The 23,264-nt window shown below is 40.9% G+C and overlaps 1 protein-coding gene across 2 annotated transcripts in view; it reads left to right on the top strand.

Annotated features, from left to right (window-relative positions):
- LOC147684244 (putative cation-transporting ATPase 13A4) overlaps positions 1–23,264 on the top strand; it is a 330,830-nt gene that overhangs the window by 232,742 nt on the left and 74,824 nt on the right. For both annotated transcript variants that reach the window (XM_086944643.1, XM_086944642.1), the window contains exons 20-21: positions 2,545–2,667; positions 14,205–14,284. In XM_086944643.1, the coding sequence (XP_086800769.1) occupies positions 2,545–2,667; positions 14,205–14,284 (203 nt within the window). The remainder of the gene's footprint in view (positions 1–2,544; positions 2,668–14,204; positions 14,285–23,264) is intronic.

Genomic DNA, 23,264 nt, shown 5'->3' with positions numbered 1-23,264 from the left:
ATTCCGCTTGAGTAGAAAATCTACTTGAGCGGCAGAAAGGAAGCTGTGAACGCTTGCTCTGTGCATGGTGCCATTCGCAATATTTTCACAGCGCGGACAAACACCCGGCACTTAAAATTACCATGAACTGGATTTTTCCTACCTCACTTCATCGCTTGTGGAGCTTCGTGTAGCGTAGGGGAGTAACGCGGAACTCCACGAACTCGGCCCAGGCCTAGTTAAAAGCATCCGCTCTGTATTCTGTGTCTTTCTAATGGTTTTCCAGCATACACTATCCATGTTCACAGTATGTTGGGTAAAAATGCGTCATTCACAAAATAATAATTTACCTTTTGATTCATACAATATTTAACAGCTACTGGGTATTAAAAAAGAAAGGTACTACCCATGTGTTATGAATTTGTGATCCCTAAAGTGAACATTGTAAACACTGTCAGCACCCAGTGTCTGGCACACAGTGTTGTTAGGTACACATCACATTTCTCCATTTCCAAACATCTCTTGAGAAGATTCTAATTCTGTCTGCGATTATGGCCAAGTTGGAGCTGGATCAGAGCATTTCTCACATATCCAACAGCAGAGCCACCCTCGATTCCTCAAGTCACTGGTTTGTTAACATGTTTGTAAGTTGAAGACGCTTGCAGTGTATATAAAGAACCCTTCATATTCATATCCGTATCATGATCATATCATGATTGCATGGGGCATCATCCATGGCTCCACCTTGCCCCAATTTACGTTAAAGGAAGCTCGCCTGCTCTCTGTCCACTGCGTACTACCTCTGTGAGTGCTTCTCCAGACATGTTAAAGTGCTTACCTGTGACATCAGGTTGACAAAGATCTGAATATCATACCACACTTGGTGGGCAAATCACCCTGAAACTGTCTACCTAAATGCTTGTAAGCAAAATATTTCATATCAGTAGAACATAAAAATAATGTGAGTTCTTAGAAAAGCAGAAAAAGAAAATCTGAATGGCTTGGAAAAGCATGACAGACCTGGAGAATGTCCCCACCACAGCAGTGATGTTAACAGGACATTGCTTAGATGGGTACTTGGTATATTTCATGATTTTGCCATGAGGAGGTTTAGCTGGGGAACAACAAAGAACTTCTTTTTTTTTCAACATTGAGTAAAACTATGAGCAAAAATATTTGTTTGTGGCTGTTCAGAGATTTCTGCTTTGTTGAAGATTTCAATGGGTAATTGAAAGTGTCTGAGTGGCTTCCCGTCCCCACGCTCCTTCCTCTGCACCATGAACGAGTTTCAATCTCTGGTGTATATCAGGAGGAGCGGAAAAGGAGCTCAACTGAACCTATGAACAACTGTTCAATGCAGTGGCAATGGATGTCTTCCTCCTCTTCAGAGCCCAGCAGAGCCTCTCTTTGGAGTAAATGTAGGACAGGGATTTAAAGGGCAACCATGCAATCATTGCTGATAAAGACCCCCCAATCCTCAGAACATTCTTAAGGTACATGCCTTGGGTATCAAAACAATCCCAAGTTTTCATGGTCTAGTAATACAAAATGGTGAAAACCTCTTCCAACTGAGAAGAGCTCTCTGCTGCAAACCACCTCTACCACTCACCCTCCTTGTTCAGCCCCCGTGAGGAATCTTCTCTGGCTCAGTACGTCATGTGTCCTCCTACCAGAAGGTCTCCTTTGGGGCTGGTGGATCTCCCTTTTCCATGGAAAAGGGAGATTCTTCTTCAACAGTATTAGATAATCAGATTTTAAACGTGTTAGCGGACTTACTAGCACAGGCAACCAACACATTGAGAAAATCCTTTTGATAATAAATTCCAATTAAAAGTTGACAAATTAATCTCACATTTAAATTTCTATAGCAGTAGATAGCCAAGGCTGCAAGGAAAATATGCAGTTAAAACCATGTTACATTTAAGAAGCAGTAAGGAAGTTACATCCACACCCTCTCCTTGCAAGACCTGTCCTAGGATATGGGTGGTATGGGTAAGGGATATAGTTGCACCTGAATATGAGAAGGTGTCATACTAGAGGGACACCAAAGACAATTTGGACATAAAAATACCCAAATACCCAACATTTTGCATTGGCCTGCTTAGCAGACTGCAACCACTGCAGAGGTCAATATACCAGCTGTCCTGATTAGAATGAGGGGGCTGTGGAAAATATGGATTTCCTTAGAGTTCTGCAAATAATTAGAAGATTGAGGCATGAGGCACTGCCAAGAGCACACTTATGTCATGTGATGTAACAATATGTTTACAGATCCAAGCTTCCTGGGCAGAGGGCAGCGTCATAAGGCAAGTGAGCTTTGAGGAATGGTCTGATGGCACAATGTTCTTGGGAAGTGGAGAGAGTTGATTTCTTCCCCAAAACACTGGTAGTCTTCATCTTGTTACAGTGAGAAAGGGGTTTATTAAAGAGCACCTGGTCCCGCCATCAGTTAGCAGTGTCCTGGAGGAAGAGGGATATCACTTCATGTCATTACTTTCATTTGATGTTATTTCTACAAGCGACCCATTAATGATGACACTTTTGTAATAATATTTTTGATTACAGGAGATGTTCATTAGCGTTGAAGAAAAATTCAGCTACGCGATGCAGTTGGGAAACTACTACTTTGCCATGGATGGAAAAACATACCAAGTTATACTTCAGCACTTCTATAGTCTGCTCCCTAAAGTAAGCTTTAGATTTTCAACAATCAAACTGCATTTATTTGCTAGACATAATCCTTTAGAAATATTAAACAATAATTATTATAAGAAGGTATGAAAACAGAATATCTTTTTATACCTTTTTCTTACAAACACCCAATACAAGTAAAATTCAAAAAAGCAATTTTACAAACTTAGATATTTTGTTTTGTTGATAAATGATTTTATTTATATAAACTCAGATATTAAGTGATAAAAGATAATTTCTGAGTTAAATTATTATATCCAATCAAAGTAGTTCCAACATCTAAATATTTCATTTTTAATAAAGTGACTAGAGCTGATAATTTTCTTGTATCTTGATATTTCAGAAAATAGGACAAGGGTTTTTTTCCCCAAAGGAACAGAAATTCTAAGATCAAATGATAAGGGGCCCGATTCACAGAACTAACTTAAGACAAATTCCTAAACTTACTACTTTTGGTATTCACAGAAGTTAGGATTTTGTCTTAAGTTTGACTTAAGACAGACTTAAGACAGACTTAAGTTAGGATTTTGTCTTAAGTCTGTCTTAAGTCTGTCTTAAGACAAATTTAAGACAAAATCCTAACTTCTGTGAATACCAAAAGTAGTAAGTTTAGGATTTTGTCTTAAGTTAGTTCTGTGAATCGGGCCCAAGGTGTATAACCCTTAAATAATTATTTGAAACTATTTTTTCTCTGAGATCTATTATTCTCCAAATCGAGTCAATCACATTCCTTATTTGTTCTTGAGAATGTTTATCAGGAACTTGAGACAAAAAGGGAAAATACCTTAAACTCCAATCCCTTGAAAGAAATGCATCACAGATTTCTTGGAGGACAGATCATTTTTATCTTTCATTTAACTGGTGTCTATTGCCCTTTCCCTCAGATGTCTTTTTATTTTGGCCATAAAAAGTGAGCTTTCTAATTGTAAAATGTCATCCCTTAAGGCAGATCACACAATGGGACATCCGATCATTAAGTTTGTGCCTCCGGGACATAACCAAAATCATTTCACTATCAATAGTACTATTTAACAAGATTATAAACTTTTGGGCACATGATTGCAGAAGTAAATCCCAAGAAGAATAGCCCAGAACTATTGTTAAAGAGCCTTTAATTGAATTACCCAACAATGCAAAAAGTCTTTTTAAGCACAGACTTTCTAGATGTTCCTATTTTACTCTGGCATCGGAGGTCAATAGTTCTGTCCCATAAAGATCATAGAGGGCTTGGGATATTAATTTTCCTATGAAGGCCTTATTTATTGGCTCTGCTGAGATGCCACCAAACAGGTATCAAACTTCTTATGTGCGTTTCTTTTAAAGAGTACAGGTGTTTTGTAATAGAAATACATGTTGATCTCATTGCTCATTTTTAAGAGAGGTAAAGTCCAAGGTATTTGAAGACGTTGACCTATTCAACTAAAGCATCTTCAAGATACCAGAAAAACTTCTTTCCCTGCTTTGTAAAGATCAGTGCCTTAGCCTTCTCTTCATAGATATATGTTCTATCGGCTTCACAGTATTCACTGAGGTCCTTGATTTTTCTGTGTAAACCCATTGGAGTGTAGACCGTACGTACTAGGTCATTCATATACATAAAACACGGTTAATGCATTTCTCCTATTTTTAGGGAAAACTGAATAATCTACAGTAAAATAAAATAGGTTAGTTGTAAATAAAATGGTTGAAAAGCAGAGGATCTAAAACACACCCAGGCAGTGAAACTTTTCTACCCAGATCTTTTTAGATGGAATATGATTCTCATTAAAATCAACCTCAATTCAAGAGTGTTACTGCTAGATCATAAATAGCAAATCATTGAGAATATTGTAACCCTCTGCTTTGTTCCGTAATGTGGTCTGGTCCACAAGTAAATAAATAGGAGTCTGGAGACCAACAAAGCATCAACATAGATTTCCAGCCATTGCAATGGATCTCCTGGCTGCCAACCTGAGATCATAAAGTGTCAATTGTAGAAATATTTTCCATAAAACCTCTTTGTTTTCTTGGTTAAAATGCCAAAGTCAAATGTCCAACTATCAAGATGTATCTAAAGTTTTTGTTTAAATAAATGTTGGGCATGATATCAAGCCAATAAATCAGTCTATAATTTGCTGGAATACTCCATTTTTTTATACAGGAACAATGGCTGTTTACACCATAAGTTGTCAAAAGCAATATTAAGCACAGAGATTGAATGATAATTGTGTCATGTAAATCCCAATGGGAAGATGTCATTTCCCACTTCTTATGGTTTCTTTATTTTTAATGTAAATACAATTACAACTTCCTATAGGGATGTATATGACATAGATATCATGGCATCTCAGTGTTTATTATTGTTTTTGACTTATGGTGTAAGGGACCTTTAGTCCTCTATAATTACTTGTACCCACGGTCCCTTCAAACTGCTTGGCTTTCCTTGTCTTTTGAAAATATGGATCATTCCATTTGTCCTTTTTCATTATGTATTTTTACATTAAAGTTATATCCAAGGTGAGATAGTCACTAACTCCAAGGATGACTGCCTTAAAAACATTAAAAAGTTTAAACTGATCCAATGGAATAAATGAATAGTCGATTAGACCTATTCGCTTGCCATACCTGAATGAGGTTGCAGTTGGGCTATCACGTAAGAAGCGACCACTAAGAATAATTAGACTGTGCAGAATTAGTCATTTGAACTTGATTACCTATAACAAAACTAAAACCTGTGGCTAAAGCTGGGTTTGGTACTACATACATCTTGCATAACTTCATTAAGATAACAAAGCTGCCTTTTTTAATTAAGTTTTAGAGGGCAACAGAAGTACATGATGCCCTTGCAGATAGGTGTCTAAGGGACAAATGAAGCTTCCAGGTGTGGGAGCAGATCTCTGAATTACATAAACACTGCTCCCTCTGCTTGTGCCAGTGAAAATATGTGCCTTGAAGGAGAGTGATGGAAGCTAGTGACTAAAAATCATTTAAACTATTAAGCAATGACCTGGATGCGTCTATCTCCAGAGTAGTGCTGGACCTCAAGTCTGCGTCTAATGGCTGAAAATGCTGCACATTTGAGTTTGAACATGGACTATTTGCTCCAGTATCAGAATGGCAGTAATTAATTAATCTTAGATGTAGGAGTGCATAGTTGGCCCTAGCTGGAAGCAAGCACTTAACATGCAGGTTGCATACAGATTTCTGTAGCAGATTCCAGGCCCACTCATTTATAACATGTCATTTTCCTAAAAAAATATTAAAATGTGTACATTTCTTGGTCTCAATAGGGAAATCTAGACTTTTGAGATGACTTTAGAAGTTTTCAAGAATCTTCTACCGTCCCAAGTATTTACCACTGCCATCTACCCATCTCGGCGTGTTGATTCATTTCTGAGATAAAGACGTTCAAGGCACGTGATTGCACACAAAACACAGCTCTTCAAGCTGCTGTGGTCCCATCTCACATTGTGACATAAGAGTGGGCGTGGGAGTGAAATTCCACTCTGCTCACAGAATTTGCACAGTTCTTCCCACTCCGCGTAGAGCACAGAGTTACAAAAAACTCCTTAGCTGAGTTTTTTCCTCACCCGCAATCCCCAAAGTAAGTTGGTGAGGGAGGAAATTTTACTTCCGACCTTCTCCCTGCATGTTTTCTCAATGCGGGGGTCATGAATAGTCGCTACAGCTTACATTGAGAAACCTTCTGTTCGCGTTGAGGACGCTTCCACTCAAGTAAAACATCTACTCGAGCGGCAGAAAGATGCAGCACCCTACTGTGCTCTGCGTGGTGGCATTCATGCTGACTTTACAGCACTGGAAAAACGGCCAGCACTAAAAGTAAGCATGAATGGAGTAGAGTAACGCCCCTGCGCTTGCAAAATTTTTTGGTTGAGTTTGTGGAGTTGACGTAGCGGAACTCTTGGAACTTGGCCCAGTCCTACATTAGAGATGAGGGAGTGGAAGAAGAGCAAAGTTGGAGGGAATAGTGCATGACATCACTGAGCCACAAGCCACCACAGGGAGGAAGAAGAGGGAAACTGGTGCACTCTTATGCAACAGTGAATGTTTCTTCAAGTAGCACAAGAAGGTTCACTCTCCATCACACCTACAAGTGGCTCCGGAAATGATGGTGATGGTTTTGTTGAATTGTTCCTGCTGTACCTGTGACATTGTCCAGTGAGAAAGAGGAATACAAGCTTTAACAATTCCTTAAATACCATTGAATGGAATAAGCAAACTATGTTTGCCACTCTTTCCCATGAAAAGGTAGAGCAAAAGGAAATGGAGGAACACTCTGGGGAATTCACATTCTCCAACACACAGAGGCTCAATATTCCTTAGGCTGAGGCCCGCTGTGAATGAAGGGATAATGCTAGAGTGCGTATGCAGTTTCTGTCCTTTTGTCAAGGTTATATATTATCAAGAAGTCCACGGTGAGGAACAGGATAATGCTAGAGTGAGTATACATTATCTGTCCTCCTGTCAAGGAAGTCTCTCTCCAGTAATACATCATCAAGAAGCCAGCGGCGAGGAACAGGATGATGCATGAGTGAGTATGCAGGCTCTGTCCTCCTGTCAAGGTCACATATCATCAAGAAGCCTGCGGCGAGGAATAGGATAATGCTAGAGAGAGCCTGTTAACTCTGTCATGTCAAGGAAGAGTCTCTCCAGTAATATATCATCAAGAAGCAGCGGCGAGGAATAGGATAATACTGATAATGCTGGAGTAAGTATGCGGTCTCTGTTCCCTGTCAAGGAAGACTCGCTCCAGCCATACATCATCAAGAAGCCTGTGGTGTGGAATAGGATTTTTCTAGAGTGAGTATGTTGTCTCTAACCCCCTGTCAAAGTCATACTCTCCAAACCCCTGTCAAAGTCATACATCATCGAGACGCCTGTGGTAGGGAAGAGGATAATGCTGGAGAGAGCCTGTTAACTCTGTCCTCAGGTGAACGTGAGCCTCCCTCCAGTCATACATCATCAAGAAGCCTGCGATTAGGAACAGGATAAGGCCAGAGTGAGTATGTGGTCTCTGCCCTCCTGTTAAGGTCATATATCATCAAGAAGTCCGCTGTGAGCAACAGAGTAATGCTAGAGTGAGTATGCTGTCCATATCCCCTGTCAAGGGCATACATCATCAAGAAGCCTGTGGTGCAGAATGGGATAATGCTAGAGTAAGTCTGTGCTCCCAGACCTTCTGTCAAGTTCATACATCATCAAGAAGCCTGTGGTGAGGAATATGATTATGCTAGAGTGAGTAGGTCATCTCTGACCCCCTGTCAAATTCATACTCTCCAAGCCCCTGTCAAAGTCATACATCATCAAAACGCCTGTGGTAAGGAACAGTATAATGCAAGAGAGAGTCTGTCAACTCTGTCCTCTGGTCAAAGTGAGACTTCCTCCAGTCGTACATCATCAAGAATCCTGCGATAAGGGAAAAGGTCAATGCTAGAGTGAGTATGTGGTCCCTGCCCTCCTGTCAAGGTCATACATCATCAAGAAGCCAGAGGAGAAGAATAGGATAATGCTAGTAACTGTATTCAGCACCTGTCCCCCTTTCAAGGCCATGCATCACTGAGAAGCACGTGGTGAGGAAAAGGATAATGCTAAAGTGAGTATGTGGCCTCTGCCCTCCTGTCAAGGTCATACACCATCAAGAAGCCAGAGGAGAGGAAGAGGATAATTGCAGAGAGTATCTGTGATCTCTGTCCCTTGTTAAGAACATGCATCTTCCAGAAGCCCCTCCGCCCCATGGAGGCTCCTCTACAGCCACCTCCCTTGTAGAAGCTGATTAATTACTTTCAATAATTGTCATGGTCAACCCTCAAAAACTGCAGTCTGCCATCTCTGGCGAATAGAAAATGAACACCTTAGACTATAGTGCATCATTCCAAGTAAAAAACAAAGCCCTCACCCTTGCCCCCACAAGAGTGGAATAATATAAGGCATTGGAAATGGGGATGTTGATTTTCGTATTAGCAAGCACATTTATAGAAGCACTGGGAGACTGGGCAGCAGTACAGATGACGGTCATAGCCCATTGTCCTCTTCAAAATCACCAGCAGAGCATTGACAGAGCCCATTAGACATGCTTGTACATGGCTCACCACATCATCACCACTCAAACCAATTTCTGATCACCCCAGGTCCCTCCCCCACCAATTTCTGATCACCCCAGGTCCCTCCCCCCTCCCCCAGGAATAATCACAAATAACGCATTGAAGGGCACCTGACAGTGGTTGATCCATGGGTTTATGGAGCTGGTCCAGGTGTGTCATACACAGTTTATTAAATTGTGTAACTCTGGCCCCTGGAACGAGTTGTGACTTGGGCCCTAACAACAATCTAGTGAAAGTGCTTCTTTATGGGTGTCGAGTTTGTGTTTGTGTGGATCAGTGAGCGTGCGAATAATAAGAGTCAATGGTTAGACGATTGTGTGGATGAGTGAATGAGGAAATCATCTGTGAGTGCAGAGATGTATGAATTCATGGAGGGGTCGGTGAATGCCCAAATGAGTGCATGGGTGGATTGCTTCATAAAGAAATAAGTGCCTTGTTTGATAAATAAGTGAGCAGAGAGATGAAGGAACAGGGTTGAATGAAACCATAGCTGAATGGAACTGATTTGAAATGTTTATATGGTCTTGAAGCTTGGCTTGCCATTAACAGAATAATATTTAAGTGGTCCCTGTTTCTAATGTCGTCCGCAGGTATAATTCCAACTAATGGGTGGTGTTTGCAAATAAAAACACAAACCTGCCAATAATTGTCCCCTCACTGTAGGCCACATTTGAACACCTTCATGCCATGGATGCCAGGGCCAGAACTGCCATCTAAGGATGATCACAATGTGCTAATAATCCTCATCATTCTGCTGAAGTTGGCCAGACGTGGGCACCCTCATGTCGTGGGTGTCCTATTTTGCCAAGAATCAATAGCATTATGACATGTAATGTGTAAATCCATGGCAATGATTGATGTCCATAATATTTTAAGAATAACAGACATTCTGCTGAGCCCAACATATCTTCAGAAAAGGGGTGTTGTCATGCCAAGGGAGCATGCTAAGAGTTACCACTCATTATGCCCCAAAGCCACATTATGCTAGGGATGGGCAGGGGCCCTGGGATACCATTATAGATTAATATATGAGTGAGCTCATTGGCAGGTTGGGTGTTGTAAGGCCTAAATGTGGAGGCAAAAGGGATTCTCATGTCCAGGTCAAGTTGTACTCATGCTTCACTCATCTCAAGAGACCATGAGCCTCCTCTGTCAGTGCCTCATGCAATCCTTGCATATACAGAGGACTGATGATGGGAGGTAGGAAGGCAGAGTTCTTTGGACCCAAGCATGCAACGCCGGGCAGCAATCGACACATGAGAGCACCATGTATGCTGCTGTGATCGCCGAGTCATAGACTGGAGTCCATTAAGACTAAGGCCACCTCCAAGAAGAGTCTACACATCAGCATCAATTCCCTTTACAAGGGTGATTGCAAGGATCTTTAACTCATTAGCCTCAGAGTACAGGAGACTTCCCATTATTAGAAGGTATTCATGTGCTAACGTCAGACTTGGAGCAAGGGGCAAATGCATTCCCCAAGACACCACAAGACAAGAGTCTCCTCAGCCAATCCCAGTGCAAGGCGAAATCTGTGACTTCCACAAGACACCTCATGGCAAGAGTCTCCTCAGCCAATCCCAGTGCAGGGTACAGTCTTGTGTGCTTTCCTCAAGACACCACAACACAAAAGTCTCCTCAGCCAATCCCAGTGTCAGGTACAATTGTGTGTACAAAGTTCGTCTCCTTAACCCATCCCAGTGCAGGACACAATCTGTGAGTTCCACAAGCCATTCACAGGTGATGCCTGTGTGTAAGCTGAAGCTTACAGGTTTAAATCCTGTTACATCATCAATAGACTTTATTCGCACTGTTTGCTCATTAAAGTACATAGATAAATACACTACAGTACAATTAATAGAAACACAGAAAAACAGAAAGATAAAACACTGAACTATCATGTGCCATTAAGAAAATACTTCAATAATCATTTTAAAAGAGCATTTAGTGCAATAATCAGAAACCTTCCTAAAATCTTAGAGATGCATTATTTACAATAAAGTAAAAGCATCATACCTTAAGCCCCTAAAAAATAAAGCCTAAGATATATTGTTTAGAGTTAAATTGATACATCACTTAAAAATACAAATACAGACAAAAACATCCTGTTTCAGCACATAGGTAATTATAAAAAAAAGGAGATAGATAAGGACTCAATGGGGGGAGGAGCTGTGCTATTCACTCTAATGCCATATTTCTAATGGAAAGGTTCCAGTGGAGATACCTAGATAGTGCACAAACAACTGTCTACACAGGATCTGTCCGTAGAAGCCATGTGGCAACCTTTAATTGACGACATCCTAGTTGCTTGCACAAAGGTATTATTCCATACTTTCCTTGGGTGAATATAGCCCAGACAGAAGAAAACAAAGTGTGCTAATGATTCCTCTTCCTGTTTTCAGACTGGACATAGAGTGCTCATTGGGTGTGAATGCTTCCATTTTGTTAATAATGTCATTTATGGTAGGGTGCCATAGTGAAATTTAAGAAAGTGTCTTAGCATTTAACAGCTTGACAACATCCACAAAGGGCTCGAACTGACAATCAGGTTTAATAAGTAAAAAGAGGGAAGTAAGTGACCCCTCAGACACCTTCCCTAATTCATTGGGATGAACAAAAACCTAGTATGTATCCTTAAGTGTGGTCTTGCATAAATAGGTCGTACAAGGTCAAGGAAAACCAATACACCCCTAGACAATTTTGTACTAACATCTTATGGACATAGACTAGCCATTTGATTTTGGCACTTCTGTCCAGTGACACCACCTCCTCCCGGGCTCTACGATAGTCCTCCAGATCTCAGCAGTATTTCGGACTTCTCCAATAGAGTAATAGTCTCAAAAGGGCTTTATATATTATTGAGTTGAGGTTCATATCCCATCTTAGCAGTATTAAGGGGGTGTTACTAGGGAGATTATTTTGTGCTCTCAAAAAATGGTTTCTTCTATCCCAAATCTAGTCAAATTTGAGGTGCCCCGGACTATAGCCCCATAGACGGCACTGCCCTCAGCTTTAGCCCTATACACCTTAAGTGCAGGTGAGATGTACCTAGTTTGAGATGCTTTGTAGAGTCTTAATATTGCAGCAGAGTGGTGGATTTGGTTTAAACTACTCTTCTCAAACTGGGGAGTCCATGACATGGGTCTGGTTAGCCTGACCCCTAGGTAAAACAATTCACTGACCCTATCAAGCGGGTGACCCCCCGCATTATCAAGCCCCAGAATGTGTTATGGGGGTTGAGGGTCATGTACTTGTTCTTAAAGTGGTTAATTACTAGCGAATGTCTGACATATCGACAGACAGAATATCGAAATACAAAAATATCGGAGCAAAAATATCGACATCAAAAATATCGGAATCCTATCTTCATAAAGGTAAGTACAAAAATATCGAAAAAATAATATCGTAGTACAAAAATATCGGAATCAAAAATATCGTTTTTTTAAATGTATTAATAATAATGTAAAAATAATTTTAAAATACATATAATTTTACAAATATTAAATAAAAATATTAAAACAAAATTAAAACTAATACATATACATTTAAAATAAATAAAACACTTAATAATTTAATGTATTTTTTTTTTATGTGATTTATTTGATTTAATGTAATATTTTTTTGTTTTTACCCTGTACGCCTGTACCCCAAAAACCCAAAACTGACCCTGAGCCCTAAAAATATCCCTGTACCCCAAAAACCCAAAACTGACCCTGAACCCTAAAAATACCCCTTTACCCAAAAACTGAAAACTGACCCTGAACCCTAAAAATACCCCTTTACCCAAAAACTGAAAACTGACCCTGAACCCTAAAAATACCCCTTTACCCATGAACTGAAAACTGACCCTTATCCCTAAAAATACCCCTTTAACCAAAAGCTGAAAACTGACCCTGAACCTAAAAATACCCCATTACCCAAAAACTGAAAACTGACCCTGAACCCTAAAAATACCCCTTTACCCAAAAACTGAAAACTGACCCTGAACCCTAAAAATACCCCTTTACCCATGAACTGAAAACTGACCCTGAACCCTAAAAATACCCCTTTACCCAAAAACTGAAAACTGACCATGAACCCTAAAAATACTCCTTTACCCAAAATTAATTAATATTATTTAATTACCAATTAATTATTAATTAACAATAACAATAAAGTAAATATATTAGCACATTAGCTGTAATTAATTTAATTTAATAATTAATATTATTTTTCCCAATTAATTAATTAAGAATAACAAAAAATTATATATAAAAAAATTACTATAATTAATGTAATTAAATAATAATTATTAATTAATTACCAACTAATTAATAATTATAAATATGTACAAAATTATATTAATTAATTAACTAATTAATATTAATTAATTACCAATTATTTATTAATTAAAATATGTACAAACATATATTAATTAATTAATTATTATTAAATTACTTCCCACCCTATTCCCCTATAAACCCATAACCCGCTACAGAACATATTTATCAATTAATCAATTAATTAAAATTAATTTAAAATTATTTCTCAATTAATTAATTAATAATTCCTACTAATTAATAATTAATTTAACATAATTAAATTACTTCCCACCCTATTCCCCTATAAACCCACAACCCACTACAGAAGTAAAAGACAATATTTAATTAAATTACATTAAAAATAAATAATAAAACATAATAAATACAATATAATATACACTAAATTTATTTAAAAATTGATATTAGTAACATCGAAGTTATTTATTTCGATATTATTGACATCGATATTTAAAACTTCGATATTACTGATATCATACTAATATCGATATTAAGACTGTCGATATTACTTACCTTCGATATTTTGTCCCATCGATATTTAAACTTCGATATTTTTGTATATCGATATTTAAAAATCAATATTTTGTCTGTGTACCATTACTAGCACTCGTTCAGTGCAAAAATCTTCACATTTGTTCAGCAAGCATTGTAATCTTCTAGGGGTCTTGGAAATCAGGAGAGTGTCCTCACCATAGAACAAAAGGGGGATTTATGGCCACTCAGGCATGGAGCATCACTTAGCCATCCTCCACATAGGATATATCATGTCATTGAGATACAAGGAGAAGAGAGTTGTAGCAAGGGCACAACCTTTCCAAACTTGAGTCTTCATATCAATCTACTCAGTCAACTCCCCTCCCCAGCCACATCTCACTTGTGCATTAGTTTCCTGGAGGAGATGGATCAATGTCTCCAAGGTGTCTGATGGAGCCCCACTGTTGCTCATCCTTCTGAGTTTGATACAATTTGTATAACTGAGGATTACATTATTGTTATAGGTGTTATGAGCACCTAAGGATGATCCGTCCTCTGTAGTAAATAATATAAATCAAAACACTGGGATCCTGATGTATTGCAAAGAGTAACTTGTTCTCCTTTTTATCTCATCTTTCAGTTTCTGATGAATGGAGTCATTTTTGCCAGGATGTCTCCTAGACAGAAGGCAAGCTTGGTTGAGGAACTGATGAAATTAGAGTAAGTAACCTAAGTAAAAATGCATGAATCATGTGGCTGAGTAGTACATCTTGACTGGGGATACTCGTTGGTAGTACAGACGGATGGACACTGTACAATGACTGCTGTGAGTTACAACAAGGAGTTCTATCTAGAACTGCACATAAGTTCACAAACCTATTTGTGTTTTGGGTTTGTTGAGGAGGCACTGGGAACGGGATTGTGTGCAGCATGCACAGGGTGACTCCCAGACACTGTCAGAATCTGTACTTTAGAGAATGCAATGTCCACTCCCTTACTACACATGCCACCTGTGACCAGTTTTACCATTGTTCCAGGGAGCAGCAGCAATGCCTATTCCACAGAGTGATCATTTTGTGTGGTTCTTTTTTTAGGTAAAGTTATTTGAGCAATCAGCATGATATATAACTGAACAATGCATTTACAGAAATGTTTCTTTTGAACTTTAACAATCTGATAAATATATTATATCTAATTCACAAAAAGAAAAAGTTAGAGATTAAGCAAATAAGGGCAATGTGAGATCAGACGATAAGCTTTTGAATAAGAAAGAAAGAGAGGAAAAAGAAAGGAGAGGAGACATTTAAAGGAAGAAGAGAGTAAAATACTATAAATATAAAATGGACATATAGCCTTCCAAGTATACAAAATGAATAAACAGTAAATACAGCAGATATAATAGCAAATATACATTATTCAATAGTAGGTGTAGACAACAATTGTGGAGGTAGAATCCAAAGTCTAAATTGTACAGTTAGGTGAAAGGGGAGGGAGCGACTCTCTAGCAGTACATGACAGGTAATTAGTCAGTGGCAACCAGAAATGGTTACAGTTAACAAATAACTGCTTTGAGTAAAGTTTATAACTATCCAGTCTATGGTGATGACAAACTTGGTTCCACCAACATAGAAGAGTAATAATACCTGTAGAGTTCCAATTAGAGGTAATAACAGAAAAAGCTATGGAGATCAAGAGATCAACAAACTTCCCAAGCATGAGAACTTCAAATATAGTGTAAGCTGCCCAGAAAGAGTAAATCATGTGAGAGAGGTCTGTGAATCTGTACGATGGATTTGATGCTCTTATATATCTAAAGCCAGAAGGTGGACAGGACTAGACAGAAGAATATGTGACCATCCCTTCCTGGATTAGTGTTGAAGTGCCAGCAAGTGTCTTCTCGTGCATGTTTCAGCTTAAAAAGATGAGCAGGAGTGTAAAAAAGTCTGTTATAAATAAATATAATGTTTGAGTGAGACTGGCTGTGCGAGCAGTAGAATGTATTTTTCTCCATATTCTGTCCTTCACCGAGTTTGGCCAGACGAGACCCAGATCAGCTTCCCACAATGCTTCTATAAGTGTTTTGACCCTATCTGAACAGCTGTTTTCAAAAGTTTATATATGCAGGCCGCTTTAGCGTAGATAAATGTTGCAATTGATTGAGGCGAGGAGGTATCAGGACAGAACTTCTGCATGAAAGTAGTTTGAAATAGACCTAGCATTTCATAAAACTGGGAATGTTTCAAAGGTGGGAAATTTTATGTGGATGATAAATCAGATTACAAAATAGGGGAACCTGAATTATATAGTTGTGAACTGAGAAGTATACCTTTGTTCATCCATGCCTTCCCTGCCTCTTTGGTAAATGAATGCCAAATAGGGCTATTAAATAACTGATTAATGGGGGTGAGGTGAGTTTTAGTAATTGGCCTACATGAGAGACAGTGCTAGCTGACAAAAATGTGGGGAGGGTGTTGGACATAAAAAGAATGTGTTTGTGAGAGAAGGGTGATAGCATAGCCTGTTCTAGAGAGAACCAGGGCTTCTGAGGAGCCTGCCACTATCACCCAGCCAGGTGAAAATCCACACCTATGGCGGGACAGAATCACTACCCCCTCAGAGGAATCATACAGGTAGACATCACAAGTGTTGACGGCTCATCCTGAGCAAATTTCATGTCACAGAAGGCAATAAAGGCCTGTTTCTTGGCTGTCACACAGCCGAAGACCTTGGACTAGTATTTTTCACAAAACAAGTGCATGAATCTCATGCAGACACCCTGCTGCCAGTGTTTCCACACTTGTTCAGAGGCCTGAAGAAGCTAAAGGGCAAACAAATCAAGTTACACATCTACTACTACTTTAAGCCCACAGCTCTACAACACCATAGAATCTCTTTCCACAAGAGGCTGCAGGTGGAACGCAAACTGCAAGTACTGGAGGAACAGGCAGTCATTGAAAAAGTGGCTGGCCCCATGCACTGGGTGTCCACACTCGTAATTTTGCCAAAACCAAAACAACCAGGGGCAGTCCGGCTGCACATAGATATGAGGCTCCCAAAGCAAGCCATTTGGCAAAAACGGTATATAATGCTGGCAATGGATGTCATAGTGGCAGATCTCTATGGGACAAAATGGTTCTCAACTCAGGATATCACCGGATTGAACTCACAACTTTCTTGATACATGTGGGCCTCAAGCACTATTGGAGACTAAGCTTTAGTGTTTGGTCCAAGGCAGCGGTGCTTTAAAATACCATCAAATAAACCCTCGCTGGACTGATGAAAGTGATCAACCTGAGTGATGACATCTTGATTTTCTTTGAAAACCTCTAGAAACACCATGCTAGACTGAGAGCCCCCTTACAACATCTGTAAGACTGAGACCTAACACTGTGTAAAAGGAAGTGCTCCTTTTACCAGGACTCTATAGAGTTTTTCCGCTACATATTATCATGAGAGGGACTCAAAGGCTGACCGGAGGAAGGGTGAAGCCATCCAGAATGTGCCAATTCTACAGAACCCAATGGAAGTAAGTAGTTTCCTCTGAATGGTGACATAATGCGAGAGATTTACCTCAAACCTTTTCAGGGGGTCTGAGCCATTAGGACTTCTCTTGGGAATGGAGTCCCGAAGCGCCTTGCAATAAAAGAGGCCCGCTTTGGCAAAACCACCATGGCCTATTTCCACCCATAGAAGATACAGAGCTGTTGGTTTGATGCCAGTCCAGTTGGATTCAGAGCTGTGCTCCTGCAACAGAGGGCAGACAGAGACTTGGTCACCATAGAGTATGCTAGTCGAGCACTCTCTGAGGCAGAGACTCGCTATGCCTTCGTGGAGGGTCTGCCACTGCTCGATAATGCTGGGGTCTGTTTTTTTTTTCTGAGAGAAACCATACCCCAGCATTATCGAGCAGTGGCAGAGTAGCAGGACGGTGATAGTGGCACTCCTTTCATTTGAAAACAAGAAAACGAATGAAGATCCAACCTTGATGGTTACGCCGCACAATTGAACCCGCCGCAATTCGGCAGTTCCTTATGATTAAGGCATCTCCGTTCGGCCAAATTAATTAGCAACAGGACCATCACTAGACCCTCCACGAAGTCCTCCTTCAAACAGAATTGATACAAAGAATCCACAGTCCTGATGAAAGACCAGTGACTTTGCGCCTGGTCTTGAAATGCGTCGGCAGTGTTGTTTGGGAGAAATAATTTGCAATTTTTAGGATACTTGGACCGGCTGGTCCAGTATTCAAGCGTCTATAAGTCATTGAGTTACTTATTTTTTCCCCCCCAAACTTAGTTTTTCTCATCAATTGATTGTAATAACTGTTGTTTGTGATATAATTATCATCATTTTTTGTAATGCTTGATGTGGAAATGTTTTCTAATGTGTAAATAATGTTTGTCTTTAATGTATGTACAAAGTCTATTTAGCCTTGTAAATATTTGAATCTATTGTCTTATTTTCTGTTATGAGTTTTTGCAAATATGAAAAAGATATAAAATAATGGACACAAAGTAACGCTGTCTAGGGAAGTGACAATAAATTGGTTTCTTACCCTTTGAAAGCAGGTATTGAGTAATTGTGGTGTGGGCACTGTGTGTTGATTGCGATTGAATATAGAGTCTAGCCCCCACCACTTGTTTATGGAACTAACCCCTGTTGTTCACAATAATTAGCTAATAGGTGGGCATGCCACTTCCTCCACCTGTATCTCTGCAGCCACAGATTCAGGGTGGTCACTAACCACAAGCTCCTCCTGCCTCTCTTTGCTGGCACTACTCGCTGCGTCCCTCCAAGAATTGAGAGATGGGCTGTGCTGCTGCAGCAATACTCCTTTAAAGTTGTTTACCAGCCGGGGCCAGCAATACTGTTGGCTATCTGTTGGGACATCCCTCCCCAATGGAGGTAAAATCACCGACCTAAAATGAGGAAGGAACTGAAGAGTTCATAGAGGTGATCCTACAGGTAGCCTGCCCAAAAGCGTTGACCCACAAAGAAATATGCAAGGCAACCAAGAACAATGAAAGCCTCACCCAGGCAAAGGAAGACCTCACCCAGAGGCAATGGCAACATTTCCTTGATGTATTGCAATCACTGACACCCAACTAACAGATGGCCAGACAACAGATGTGGAGAGTAAGGAGCAAACTAAGTGGAAGCTGAGATCGATTGCTGCTGAGAGGAAAGCAATTAGTGATGCCTCGCAGCCTATGGGTGACAGCAATCAATCTGGCACACCAGGGGCACCAAGGGACCGCCAAGACAAAGGCTTGCTTGTGCAGCAAGGTATGGTTCCCAGGAATGGATGGAATGGTGGTAGAGAAGGTGTACAACTGTCACCCATGTGCCATAACTAGTGGAGATCTGCTGCTGCCCTGGTACTGACTGAAGGAGCCCAGCCTCAAGCCCTTTTCCAAAGTCAGCATAGATTTCGGTAACTTCCTGGACCAACTTCTCATGGTGGTGTTGATGGGTTCTCACACTAAGTTCCCAGTGGTGCAGTTAGTGCAATCTCCTATTTGAAGCCCATCCTGGAGAAGACATTTGCAATTCTAGGCCTAGTTGAGAAAATGCTGTCAGAAAACAATTCCCCATTCCAAAAGCAGGAATTCCAAGAATATCTGGTGTCATTGGCCATTCACCATCAAAAAATCTTTCCCCAATGTCCATAGGGCTCACTTGAAGGCGTTTGATAACTTTATTGCGGTCATAGACCATAAAAGCACAGATAAAATATGTACATACACGGAATAAAATACATAAATAATTAAAAAATACATGGTTAAAAAGTTATTGAACAGTAAGTTATCAAAGTAATGGTATCAAAACATCCCAGTTGATCACAGATTGTCGCAATTCATTAAAGTGAGCCTTCTGCGCCACATACCATATAAAAAACGGGATACAGCAAACACAATAGAGGGGGAGGTGTCATATCTTAAAATTCTGACAGCTTGTGCACATTGTCTTAAACCAAGGCTTCTACATAGCGGTGCCAACCAGCATCTCCTTATTGTACTGTAGGCTGGGCAGAGGAATAAGACGTGAACAATATCCTCTTTGGTGTTATTACAAACTGGGCAAATTCCCTCTTCTTGTCCATTCCATTTGCAAGTAAATGCCCCAATAGTTAGACAACCATGTCTTAATTGTGTGTAAAGTTTTCTTGCAAGGGGTGGCTGTATTAGGTCCAAAAACTCCTCCCTCTTAGACACGAGTTTTACCTGCAAAAATTCTGCAGAGAGACTGCCCAGCGTTGTCAAACTATGGAGAAGGCTTAGGTTGTAATATCTTAGGGAAGCCAAGAACTCCATTCTCTTCACTCTCGGGCAGCTCACCTCCGGGGTCTCCCATAATTGGGGCATACCAATTTGGTATACAAGGGCCTTGATATGGGCTAGCCAGGGGATATTCTTGGTCTTTAGGTGCCCCCAGACTGCGGCGAATTCAACTCTATAATCCTCGAGCTCAGGCACTGTCCAGAGCCTTCTCCAATACAGGAGAGGTCGGGTGGCTAGCAGTTCTAAGATGGACTCTAGGCCTAGATCTAGTCTCAAGGGTGTGAGCGGGGTGCTCTGGGGGAGGCCTATCAGGTTCCGCATAAAGGCCTGTTCCACCTTGAGGAGGTTTGGTGTACTCTTATGGCCCCAGAATGTACTCTTATGGCCCTTGAAGGTCAAGGGATGTATTCGGACTCTGAACTAAGCTCTCTGAATAGGGGTGGACCAAGGTGAAAATGCAGGACATGGTCTTCACAAATTCCAGAGGGCCTACAGAACAAACCTGCATAGCACTACCAACTGTGCCCCCCTAATCCACTGTTCAGGAGGCCCACAAGGCTCAGCACTATGGCTGACGCAAAGTGGTGACCAACCGACTTAGTAGTAGAAGCTACCCAGCAGATGAGACAAACCCCCAATGACAAGGCCACCCAGCAGCACCACCACAAAATCATACTTACAGATTGGGAGCCTAGTTATCATGAAAGACCAACACCCCGAATGGAAGTTTAGGACGCCCTACAAGCGGGAGGTTGGAAAGCTGTAAAGATTGATGGCAGCCACACAGGTGTAAGAAACATATCATGGTTCAAGGAGGTTACCCGAGCAACTGGCCTGCTGGAGGATGAGACTGGGGGGATATCTGAACAGAAGAAAGAGGAATACCCCACAACACCTGTATCTCCAAGAAGGGCATTCCCTCCTGGGAATGGTGGGCCCTCTATCATCGATGCCTTGAAGACCTGTGGCAGCAGAGGACAACCAGCTTCCCCAGCTGGGAAGATCTGTGGGTGGAACCCTGCAGAGAGTGGGAATGGACGCACGCCCATAAGTATGGCCACCTGTCAAACACCGCTCCCAGCCAGAGACTGGGAGACTTTGGTTGTCTTGTGCAAGATGCGTGAGCACTTGTCCACAAACTGTTAAAAGATGAAAGGATGTAGAGTGCAATCCGGCCTCTACCAGACATTGTATCCATTTTCTCAGTGGGCTGGGCGGCGGCTGAAGAGATCAATAGACAGGCAAATGATCGCTCCAGGGCATTGCCGACACACGTACAGAGTGAGTCACATTGTGTAGTGTCCTGTTATCCACTGTGGCTTGTACTCAGCGCTGTTAGTGTGTTGCCCCCGCTACAGCCCTCTAGAGGTACTAGGCCTGTTGCACTCCAGACACTACAGAGGTACCTGGACTGCTGGCCTGCTGTACTACTGCCTCAGTGCGCTGTCAGCACAAAGCAGCGCCAGAGCTTACAACCCTTCCACCTCTGCAGAGGTACCAGGCCTGCTTCACTCCTGCCTCAGGGCACTACGGTGGTACTCGGCCTGCTGCAATCCCTCTTCAGGACGCCGTCGACACAAAGCAGCACCAGAGCTTCCAAGACTTCCACCTTTGCTGAGATGTGACAGCTTCCCATGTACAGACTCACACTCCTCCTGGACCATGAAATGGCCGTATGGCAATGGACAGGCGACACTCCATACATCCTGATTGACAGTTATAATCAACCAACTACCGATCAATGTGTCAATGACACAGCAATGCAATAACAGAGTGGGTGGCACTCAACCCTCTCTGACTCTGTATGGCTCATGTAAATTCAGCAAGGCAGACAATACTGTCTCTAGCCAGACCTAAACAGACCCCCTCCGAAAAGTGAGAGGTGTGATGTGATTACGCCTTGCTCGATTGACCCAAGACCAGCACATTGAGCCTTATTCATGAAGGCCTTGCGCCGCAGGTGTGTCACTTTTATAATGGGAAAAAGTGACATGGCGGCGGCGCAAGGCCTTCATAAATAAGGCCCATTATATTTATCGATACTGTACATAACAAGCATTTGCAATATAGGTCTCGCATTTATGCGAGTTTAAGCTATTGGCATTGTAAATGACAGTGCATTTTAATTATGTTTTAGAAACAAAAATAAAAGACATTGTTATTTGCAATGTCGATAGCTCCCTTCTAATTAGTTGATGTCTTGGAGACACAGCGCATACGCGCTGCCGAGGCGAGACCTAAAAAGGTGAACACTTGCTTGTGTTTGGATCAGCTATGCAGAAGCACAGTGGATTAATGCTAGGGTGTACAAGGATGAGTAACTTTGCTTTCAGCCACTTTGTGAAATCTTTAATTAAACATTGTGAACCTGGTGGTTTTAAAAAAAAAATTAATACAAAAATTCAACAATATGTTCAGGAGAAATCGCCACAAATCTTTTCGAAGGAAATTTGCAATAAAAAAAAGAACATGGACATTCTTCATCTAAAACTTCTTTTTACAGGAAATATTCCTATGACTAAGTTGCGCAAAATGTATGAACTTTCCAACTTCACAAAGTTGTGAAGCTGTGAACTTTGCAGAAGTCTATTAGTGGAAAAATGTGGCAATCATATTTAGTTCTAAGCCTTTATACACATCTTCTCTTTCTCACTTCCCATTCATTCACTCATTGTCTCTCACTTAACTTTTTCTGTCAACTTCGCTCATTCTGTTCCTTATTAACTTTGACTCACCCTCACCAAACAGTAGTTAGTTTCACATTACTGAAACATGTAATAAAAATGTGTTTTTCGGTGCAGGGGGAGCACTCGAGTAGGAAAAAAACTATTTTGCTGGAGTAATGTAATTCCTTGCATTGTGCCTGGTTACTTTATAACTAGAGCTCCTCCCTTCCAACAAATACAGCCAGGAGGACAGTCAGAAAGGATGAAAATTAATGAGCGGATACATGGACAGCCATGGAAGAGAGCAGGCATAGAAGAAACCTCTCCAGCAGTGACTAGCTAGACTGGATTGTGCCACACTCTTTTTGAAAAATAATAATGCAAGGTGTAATGGGAGAGGTGTCACGTGCATCAGGAAAACTAGGCAGGAGATAAATAGTATGATGGTCAAAAATGATCTTGGAAACTGAGTTAATATAGGCAACCCTGGTCCAAGTGCAGACGGCTGCATAGAGGCCCCGTACGTGGCTAGGAGAAAACGGGCACATTTCAACTTGTCAGAGGGCCATTATTCATCGAACATGTAAAGGGCTGAACACTGTTAATGTTGAGGAAATTGGAAGGGCGTCGGATTTCAGTCAACGGGGGAGGCAGATTTATTTAGGGGTCATGGAATCTAAAGATGAAACCGAGGTCTTCACTTACTAAAATGTTGTGCAGGCGCAACGCAAAATACATCATCAATGTACTTAC

Source organism: Lissotriton vulgaris, chromosome 11 (assembly GCF_964263255.1).
Source record: "Lissotriton vulgaris chromosome 11, aLisVul1.2, whole genome shotgun sequence".
Lineage (NCBI taxonomy): Eukaryota > Metazoa > Chordata > Amphibia > Caudata > Salamandridae > Lissotriton > Lissotriton vulgaris.
Note: the sequence above shows the minus strand (reverse complement) of the source record. Positions and strands in the feature narration are given on the sequence as shown.